This window comes from Chiloscyllium plagiosum, unplaced genomic scaffold (assembly GCF_037043375.1).
Source record: "Chiloscyllium plagiosum isolate Xiang-an unplaced genomic scaffold, Cpla_swu_hap1 HiC_scaffold_13, whole genome shotgun sequence".
Taxonomy (NCBI): domain Eukaryota; kingdom Metazoa; phylum Chordata; class Chondrichthyes; order Orectolobiformes; family Hemiscylliidae; genus Chiloscyllium; species Chiloscyllium plagiosum.
The window spans coordinates 15,821,045-15,831,708 of NW_028270151.1; the positions used below are offsets into that span (position 1 = coordinate 15,821,045).

The 10,664-nt window shown below is 43.6% G+C and overlaps 1 protein-coding gene across 1 annotated transcript in view; it reads right to left on the bottom strand.

The window, feature by feature from the left end:
• Nucleotides 1-9,374, bottom strand: part of igsf10 (immunoglobulin superfamily, member 10) — a 51,048-nt gene extending 41,674 nt beyond the window's left edge. Inside the window, exons 1-4 of the mRNA XM_043702723.2 lie at nt 9,087-9,374; nt 6,666-6,964; nt 6,275-6,404; nt 2,833-3,223 (exon numbers count right to left, since the gene is read on the bottom strand). Of these exons, the coding sequence (XP_043558658.2) occupies nt 2,833-3,223; nt 6,275-6,404; nt 6,666-6,877 (733 nt within the window). The 5' untranslated portion in view covers nt 6,878-6,964; nt 9,087-9,374. The remainder of the gene's footprint in view (nt 1-2,832; nt 3,224-6,274; nt 6,405-6,665; nt 6,965-9,086) is intronic.
• Between the last annotated feature and the right edge of the window lie 1,290 nt (nt 9,375-10,664).

The window sequence follows — 10,664 nt, forward strand, 5'->3', positions numbered from 1 at the left end:
TCTCTGAGGTCCACTTGGCTGATGTTATTACAATCAGTACATTCATTTGCCTCTACTTCCCTAAGGCCATCGTTTCATATAATGAGGCCCAATATACAAACCCGCGACTGTGAAATGGATACTTACACCATGTTTCCTGGTCAGCATTTCTGTCTTGAGCTTGCTGCAGTGCAGTGAGACTCAGCAGGAGCTGGACGATCAGCATCTCCTCTTCCTCTTGGAGACCCTGCAGCCTTCAGGACTCAATATCGAGTTCAATCATTTTCGAACCTGGACACCTTTTTCCATGTCCTTCCCCCAACCCAAAAGTCTAAGCCCTGTCAAGACATGGGCTGCTTTCAGCACAGGCAACCCATTTTCACCCACTTATGGTCCCCTTTATCAGCTTTCCTTTCTGCTGAATGTACTATCATCCATCCATGTGACTTCCTAACTGTCGTTCTGTCTCTCTTTGGGCTGCATCTCCCCCTATCTGCTCACTCTGTTTCCTCCCCACCTGCTGTCTTCAGCATATATGCCAATCTTTTCCTTGCTACTATCAGACTGAAGAAGGGTCACTGGACTCAAAACATTAACTCTGCTTTCTCTCTGTAGTTACTGCAGCAATGTTGAATTCTGCAGCAATAATTGACTCAGTGGTTCACACTACTGCCTTACAGCACCAGGGGTCCAGGTTCAGATACAGCCTTGGGTAACCATCTATGTGGAGTTTGCACATTTCCCCTGTGTCTGCATGGTTTCCTCTGGATTCTTGCTATCTCGAACACTTTGATTAGATCACCCCTTAACTTGATTTTTTTGAAAAAGACAGGCATAATTTGTATAATCTCTCCTCATAACTTAAGCCCTGAAGTCCAGGTATCTTTCTTGTAAACCTATATTGTAGTCTTTCATAGTCCAATGCTGTGCAGGTTAGGTGAATTGGCCATGCTAAATTGCCCACTGTTCAGAGATATGTAGGTTAGGTGCATTAGTCAGGGGTAAATGTAGAGTAATAGGGTGGAGGAATGGGTCTGGGTGGAATACTTTTCAGGGGGTCAGTGTGGACTTGTTGGGCCAAATGGCCTGTTTCCACACTGTAGGAATTCTATGATTCTAAATGCCTTTGTTCACTTCAAATGGATCATCTCTTGATCAACAATTGAAAAATGCAGCCTGTTTCTCTAAATCCTCCATGGTCTCAAAAGGCTGATTTAATTTTAATTTCTCTGTTTGTGCACAGAACTCCGTTGACTGCCATATCCACGGCAGCAGCCTTATGGACATACAGCATTTGCTGACTCATGAAAGTCTGTGCCGTTCTTAAGAACTTCTAAATATCAGCTTTGTTTAATATCTTTCCAACTCCTGCTTTACTAACAATGGCCAGACATTTTCCAATTGGCTAAAGACACAACAGGTCAAGCAATGTTTTGGATTTGAGACTGCAAAAAGCACTTCAGAGATCTTACTTCAAAGTATATCCAAATGAGGAACACACTCACTTTCTGCTGGCTTTCTGAATCTGGAGTTGGAACGAATAAATGTCTTCTAATTTTTGTTCATCATCGCCTCATCAAAGAGCAAATGAATTCTGATCAGTTTTAAATGGTTCGTCCTTATGTAATTAAGACTATACAGCCATAAGATGGCATGGTACATAAACAAAGTAGCTACATTGGAGTAAAACCTCATCTTGATGGCAATGATAAATAGATGGCACCACATGGACTGATATTCTGCATTTTCTAGTTATTGGAAATGAATTCAAGGTGGCAAGGTGGCTCAGTGGTTAGCACTGCTACCTCACAGCACCAGGGACCTGGGTTTGATTCCAGCCTCAGGCGACTGTCTGTGCGGAGTTTACACATTCTTCCGATGTCTGCGTGGGTTTCCTGCAGGTGCTCCGTTTTCCTCCCACAATCCAAAGATGTGCAGGTTAGGTGAATTGGCCATGCTAAATTACCCACAGTGCTCAGGAATCTGTAGGCTAGGTGCATTAGTTAGGGCAAGTCTAGAATAATTGGTGTTGGTGAATGGGTCTGGGTGGGTTACTCTTCAGAGAGTCAGTGTGGACTTGTTGGGCCAAATGGCCTGTTTCCACACTGTAGGGATTCTAATTCTAAAATAAATGTTCCAGGTGCAAGACAATGTTTTGAATAATAAGTCACGGTGAATTTTCATCCCCACTGAATCTAGCATTGTGCCTGGATTATAGACTTCAGCAACAGATACCATTTGAGAAAATATTGGTTTCAGAAGAACTACGATATAGGTTTATAAGAAAGATACATGGACTTCAGGGCTTAAGTCATGAGGAGAGATTATACCAGTTATGCCTTTTTTTCTATAATTTAGAAAGTTAAAGGGCAACCTGATCAAAGTGTTCAAGATAATGAAGAGGAAAAGACAGGATAGATTAAAATAAACAATTTCCACTGGTTGTAGATTCTAGAACTATGGGCATCACCCTGAGAATTAGGGCCAGAGCGTTCCGGAGAGATGTTAGGAAGCACTTCGACACACAAAGGGTAGAGGTTTGGAACTCTCTTCCACAAATGGCAATGACTGCTACATCTGTTCTTGATTTTAAATCCAAAATAGATACATTTTTGTTAAGCAAAGGAATTATGGGATATGGGCCAAAGACAGGTTAGGTGACAGATCAGCCATGATCTCCTTGAATGTTGGAACAGGCTTGAGAGGCTGAGTAGCCGACTCCTGTTCTTACATTTCATAAAATCATATAAACCCTTCCAGTGCAGAAAGAGGTTTCTATGAGTGTGCTACGTAGTGGTGATTTGCTTGCGATTATTGAAAATGACAGCACGATAGATAAATGATTGACCATACCTGGTAGTCTTTCGTTGAGTTCAGTTAACCACCTCAAGTTACAATCACAAAACCATTGGTTTCCATGCAGATAGATGCTTTCAAGTTCTGAGATATAAGAAATCAGATCACTGGGAATGGATGTTAGAGCATTATCTGACAGATAAATGTGCTTTATTGAAGACATTTTGAAGATCTGGCTGAAGCGAAATGTGACAAATGTATCTCTGTGTAGTTGCTGAAGCATGTTTCCTTCCAAGTGGAGCAGTTTCAATGAGGTTAGCCCGTAGAATGCTTCAGGGTTAATGAATTCAATGCTGTTGTGGTCCATGTGCAACCGCACTATGCTCCGAAGACCGTGGAAAGTCTCACGATTCAGTGCTTTAATCTTGTTGTAGCTCATCTTCAGAACCTTTAAAAATCAACAAACAAGGTGATTATAGCCCATTCTATGGTATCTACAAACATCTGAGCAATGGTCATGCACACAACACTGTAGGGACCTATCAAATGATGTGGAGATGGTGGTGTTGGACTGGGGTGGACAAAGTCAAAAGTCACACGACACCAGGTTATAGTCCAACAGACTCATCTAAAAATTACAAGCTTTCGGAGTGCTGTTCCATCATCAGGTGAAGTGGAGGGAGGTGTACAGGTACAGAATATATTGGCAGAGGACCTAATAAAGTTTTACAGCTTGACAGAATCCACTCGCAACTACATTTTAGTTTCTGTTGTGGTAATCTCTGCAATCGAAGGGGACCTTCTGTCAACCTGAGCGAAGAAATACGTTGCTCAAAGGGCCCTGACACATTGAAGTCATGTGTGGAAGATATAACTAGCCCTGTGATTGACGAGGGATAAAATCACATGAACAACAGATGCTGACTTCACTGCTACATGCATATCTATTTCTGTTTTAAGGTGACATGGACATTGCCCAATTCTAAATAGAATTATATAGAATAGTTAAATAGAATACAAACAGGCTACTGGACTAACTTAGTGTTCATCTTCCATACCAGCAGTAATCATAATTTTGGTAACCTCTCTGCATGACTTGTCATCAGCTTACCTTGAATCACTTAACTAACACAATCTTGAATCTTGAATGTCTAACCTCTAGTCACCTACTCTAGTGATGCATTCTACAGCCACATAGTTCCCTATACAAAAAACATTTCTTATCCTCCCTGTGCTAAATCTCTACAGAGAAAATAAAATGAAACAAATGGCTCTGAAGATTGTTAAGAAAAGATATAAGTTATCCAGGCTTGTCCCTGAGAACTAAATCAAAGTAGCCTTGAACCGAATTATTCTGGAATAGCAGTTTAAAAAGCTGATTTATTAAGATAATCAATCTTCCAGAAATGTTGCTTGAATTGCTACTGACATTGATTTCTCCACTTACTGTTTGGAAATTTACAACAAAATTTGTGATCTTTCCTGTGAGTGTAATAGTTATGTTGGTGGAGTACTAACTCAGAGGCCTGAACTAACAATCAGAGAAACAGTATGAGATATTGAAATGACAGCATGTTGGGCAATGAGGAAACATGAACGTTCTTTACTGCAGGAAAAACACCATTGTTCTCCTAGCTGGCTGAAACACGATTCCAGTCTCACTGTCAGTCTGTCCAATATGCCTGTTTCCGTATTGCCCTCTGAAGTTACTATGACTCACCTGCATCAAACACTGGAAAGGGAACCATGTGGAGGTTAGGTCCCATTTTGACACTGAGGACAACTCCCATGTGTCAGGTGCCACTGTGCCAAGTAGTGTTTGATGATCAACAGCTCTAGCCCGTGATGTATTGCAGCAATTTACCAACGCTGCTTTGCCAGTATTGGCCAAACCCACGATGCCTACACCTTCAAGGACAGGGTGGCAATTGCATGGGGACACTTATATTGTCCATGTGACCTATCATTCTGACTCTGGCATACATTATTCTCTCTTCATGGTCACTAAGCCAAAAACTTTGAACTTTCTAATTAACTGCAGAATGCAGGTCTGACACTTCCTGCTCAGCACAATAAGGGACAGGCAAAAGGATACCAGACTTGCCAGCTCATAGAATCCTACAGCACGGAGACAGGCCCTTTTGCCCAAACTAGTCCACACCGACCAAAATGTCCATCCACACTAACCTCATTTCCCTCCACTTGGCCCATATCTTACTAATCCTTTCCTATCCATGTATTGTATCCATGAAAGCTGCCACCCAGGTTGATAGTGCTGTTAAGAAGGTTTACTTAAGAAGGTGTGTTAGGTTTTATTGGTAGAGGGATTGAGTTTCAACGCCATAATGTCATGCTGCAACTATACGAAACGCTAGTGTGGTCACACTTGGAATATTGTGTACAGTTGTGGTCGCCCCATTACAGGAAGGATGTGGAAGCATTGGAACAGGTGCAGAGGAGATTTACCAGGATGTTGCCTGGTCTGGAGGGAAGCTCTTATGGGGAAAGGCTGAGAGACTTGGGGCTGTTCTCATTGGAAAGAAGAAGGCTAAGGGGGGAATTTGATAGAGACATACAAGATGATCAGAGGATTAGATAGGGTAGACAGTGAAAGTCTTTTTCCTAGGATGATGATGTCACCTTGTATGAGGGGGCATAGCTACAAATTGAGGGGTGAGAGATTTAAGACAGATGTCAGAGGCAGGTTCTTTATGCAGAGAGTCGTAAGGGCGTGGAATGCCCTGCCTGCTAATGTAGTTAACTCAGCCACATTAGGGCGATTTAAACAATCCTTGGATAAGCACATGGATGATGATGGGATAGTGTAGGGGAATGGGCTTAGGTTAGTTCACAGGTCAGTGCAACATCGAGGGCTGAAGGGCCTGTTCTGCGCTTATTGTTCTATGTTCGATGTTCTATTTGTCCAAATGCCTTTTAAATGTTAATGTTACCCCTCTCAACCACTTCCACTGGCAGCTCATTCCACATGTGTTCCATTCTCTGTGTAAAAGAATTGCCCCTCAGGTTCCCTTTTATTCTTTCCTCTCTAACCTTAAACTGATGCCTCTAGTCCTTGATTCCTCAACCCTGGGAAAAAGACCGAGTGCACTCACTCTACCCAGGCCTCTCATAATGTTATACACTTCTATAAGATACCCCTCAGTCTCCTATGCTCTAAAGAAGAAAAATCTCAGCTTGTCCAACCTCTCTCTGTAACTCAGTCCCTTGAATCCTGGCAACATCCTTGTAAATTTCTTCTGCACTCTTTCCAGTTTAAGAACATCCTTCCGATAGCAAAGTGACCAAACCTGAACACAATACTCCAAGTGTGACCTCACCAAAGTCCTGTATAACTGCAACATAATCTCCCAACTTCTATACTCAATGCCCTGACTGATGAAGGCCAGTGTGCCAAAAGCCTTATTCAGTGCCCTGTGCCCACATCCTGAGAGTGAACTGAAGTAAAAGTTTTCTTTCCAACTATTTTGATTGACCTTACCTGCAGTGACTGCAGATCCTGAAAGACTTTGTCTGGTATCTCTTGAATCTTGTTACTATGAAGCATCAACAGTTCGAGACTTTTCAACCCAGTAAAACTGGTGCTCGTTAGCTCCATCAGGTTGTTATACCTGCAAGGAAATGACAAATTTAGTATTGATGTCGAGGTGCCGATGTTGGACTGGAGTTAAATATCACACAACATCAGGTTATGGTCCACCAGGTTTAGTTGAAAGCACAAGCTTTCGGAGCGCTGCTCCTTCATCAAGTTCCAAACGTTTGTACTTTCAAATAGACCTGTTGGACATTAACTTGTTGTTATGTGATTTTTAACTTTATTGGAAGAGGACCAGTCCAAAGCAGTACAGAAGGAAAATTGGGCTGAAACTCACCCCAAATTTACACGCTCCACCTGAGTTTGGATGTCCTCTGGGATGGCATTGAGGTATCTGAAAGTGCAGTGGACTTCGGTTGGCACATAGCAGGCACATTGCTTGGGGCAAGCGGTGCAGAGGTGCAAGCACCCGACAAGAGCTGCCAAGGTCACGAGCAGGCCACAATGCCCAGAGGAGAGAGATAGGCTCCCTTGGCGGACCGCACTCATCCTCTTTGACCCTTCAGCAATGAGTTACATACCGCAAGGTCAAACTCCCTGCAAACGGACCAGAGACTGGAAAGAGCCTGAGTGAGACTGAAAGTAAACAAAAAGGTGAGCATTAGTATTCAAAACCGAGATCCAATTTAAATTACTGCATGTGCAGAATTGGGTAAGTGCAGTATAACAGCTCAGTAAAACTGCTAGACCACTATTTTATGTTATGTTATCATACCTCCCTGTCACAGAAAGCAGTTGAGGACGAAACACTGAATGTTTTCAAGATGGATTTAGATATAGTTCTTAAGACTAAAAAGTCAAAGGGTATGGAGAGAGAAAGCAGGAATATGGGACTGAGTTTGTGACCCAGCTCCAACAGAACTGGATGGAAACTTACAATTAACATCTCATTCCATTCCTCCCTCACCAGCACCAATGCAGTGAATAATTCCAATAACTGTTAACTCCATCATTCACCCACCTCACTCCCACACAGAGGTGGGAGCTGGTCCATTTGTGAAGATGCTTCTTGAGATTTGCAGGAATTCTGTCCAAACCGCCACGACCATGTCGAATAGCAGAGCATTCTCGAAGGGCAGAATGGCCTACTTTAGCTCCTATTTTCTATGTTTCCATTGTGTGATAGATTACCTTGAAATCATTCAGCCAGTGGTTAGGTGTGGTATGCGCTTGGATATGTGGTAGGAGATTCAGTTGCAGCATTCAGTTGGATGATAATATGGAAAGAAATGGTGTGTGAGGATCTGGGGAAAAGGCAGGAGATGGGCACTGATAACAGAACGTTTGCCTCACAATGGGCCGAATGGCCTTCCTTCTGTTCCACAACAATTCTGTGAAATATCACAAAAATTATAAATGTTTTGTGGTTCAGTCGTGGAATTAATGCTCTGGGAGATGGGGAGCCCCGAGCAGGCTCAAAAACGTCTCCGGATCCTTCAGATCAGACAGTGACTCCTCCCTTTTGGTCTTCGCCGGGGTGGAATTGAAGCTGGGAACGCGCTGATAATGCAGGGCGAGCACACCCCTGGCTTTGCTGACTGGGTTCACCATCCCTCCAGACAAGCACACACACGCCTCTCTTTTCCCAGTCCAGCTCAACACTGGCACACTCGGCGCACAACGCTCGGCTGAGACTCAGCCCAAACACAGTTTCATTAGAACTGGATGGAAACTTGCAATTAACGTCTCATTCCAATTCCGCCTCCCCAACTCCCTCACCACCACCAACGCAGTGAACGCTTCCAAAACCATTGCTTCATCATCACCCACTTCGTTCTCACACATTTAGGAAGCTGTTTCTTAAAATTTGCAGAAATGGTGTCCAACTCACCCCTTCCCCCCAAAAAATCGAGAATTATAATCATGTACAAAATAAGGACAAAAGTCACACGACACCAAGTTATCGTCCAACAGAGAAAATGCTGGAAAATCTCAGCAGAGTCCAACAGATTTATCTGAAAGAGCTCTGAAAGCTTGTGATTTTAAATAATTTTGTTTCACTATAACCTGGTATGTGACTTCTGAACTTGTCCACTCCAGACCAACAGATCATGTATAAAATAACGGTCTAATGGTTTGATAAGGATGGAAATGAGAATCAGGAACTGCGCGTTCACAATCAGGACTAGGTAGGGGTTGAAAATTGGGCAGAGTTTTATATATAGAAAGCGAAAGAGAGAGAGAGAGACCAATGCACGGGTGCTGTGTCTCTCCGAGGTGGCTGTGGAGGGCAATTTAAGACAGTGCTGGGAGTTTGAAAGTCTGCATTAAGGACACACTGGGTCAGACTCGTTCCCCCTGCTAGCCCAGTCCAATCACAGTGCAGTACAAAATTACAGTGCAAAAGGCGGACGTTCGGCCCATTGAGTATGTGCCGGCCCTCCCAAGTGTAAGGGGACCTGGCTGCTGTCTGTAAAACTGCGCAGCTCCAGACTTTGTCCTCTTCAACTATCTAGTCGATCCATCTAAAATCTAGCATCACCTCCCCACCCACCCCAGTAAAGATATGCAGATATTCAGCTTATATGACTTTTTGTTTTGACTACAACTGAGTTTACGCGGGGAGCATACATTCACACATGGGGGGTGGGGGGGGGGGGGGTGTGGAATAAGCACTGTCACCTTGCAGTTACTGTGGAACAGAACGTGATAAAATACAAAGCCCCCCTCCAAAGAAAAGTACAAAAAAAACACTAACCGGTCAGCAGCAACGAAGGTTTAACTGCAGCTTTACCACCTTAGGATTCAAATCAATGAGGTCGCTCCAACGTTGTCCAGTCCAGAAACAATTCAAACCCGGATTACAGAGATTCACCTGTTGCCCCAATCCTCCTTCCTCTGGTAGTGAACAAAAAAGAAAGGATGCAGTCAGGAGGTTTGATTCAGCCTGAAGTTTGTTTAGACAAGTCTGGAGCTGCGCAGTTTTACAGACAGCAGCCAGGTCCCGCCCCTAACCCAGCTCTGAATGTACAGAGTGTGGGAGAAAGAGAGGGCAGGATGTTCCACAGGCGCCGCACTCCAGCACAACAATGGCCTTTATAAGTACCAAACCTTTCTCTCTAGCCCTGTCCCTGAACCAGCCCGGTTCATTACGCTCACTTCCCCCAGAAACTTGCAAGTGTCTGAAGTTAGAATGTAATTGTCTCAGAGAGAGAGAGAGAGAGCGCTGTTATTACTTCTTCCCGCCCAGTTTCTCAGATGAGATATTGCCAACCTGTAACTTATCCCTACTTTTAGCTGCTGAGCTCATTCATGCTTTTTCCAGAGAAATCCCTCCTTCCCTCATACACAAACACACTTCCTTTCCCTTCTTTTATTCAGTCATTGAGGGTCACCACAAAATGTCACCAGTATTTGTTGCCCATCTCTAAGTGCCATACCTCTTGCTCAGGCCATTTCAGAGGGTCTGTAGAAATAGAGTCATATAAGGTATAGCAGGAAAAAAGCAGTAACATTTGCAAATTATGCATATTCATGTCATTTTCTACACCTCAAAGTGATGTACCAAAATCAAAAAAAAGCCTGTAGGTGCTGGATAAACTCATCAGGTTTGGCAGCATCTGTGGAGAGAAAGCAGAATTAACATTTCAGGTCCACTACTGAAAAAGGTTTACCCTGTACCTGAAACACTAACTTTGCTTTTTGCTTTTCATTCACAAGGTGAGGGTGTCACTGGCTGGGCCAGCATTTATTGCCCAGAGGGCAGTTAAAAGTCAACCACATTGCTGTGGGTCTGGAGTCACATGTACACCAGATCAGGTAAGGATGGCAGTTTCCTTCCCTAAAGGACATTAGTGAACCAGATGGGTTTTTTTTTTCCCCTGACAATCAGCAATGGTTTCATGATCATCATTACACTCTGGGTGACACAATGGCGCAGTGGTTAGCACTGCTGCCTCACAGGACCAGGGACCTGGGTTCAATTCCTGCCCCGAGCAAACTGTCTGGATGGAGTTTGCACATTCTCCCTGTGTCTGCATGGGTTTCCTCCCACAGTCCAAAGATGTGCAGGTTAGGTGAATTGGCCTTGCTAAATTGCCCACAGTGTTAGGTGTAATAGCCAGGGGTGAATGGGTCTAGGTGGGTTGCTCTTCGGAGGGTTGGTGTGGACTTGTTGGGCTGAAGGGCCTGTTTCCACACTGTAGTGAATCTAATCTTAATTCCAGATATTTATTTAATTGAAATTTCACCATCTATCATGACGGTGTCTGAACCCAGGTCCCTAGAACATTACCTGGGTCGCTAGATTAATAGTCTAGCAGTAATACCACTATAC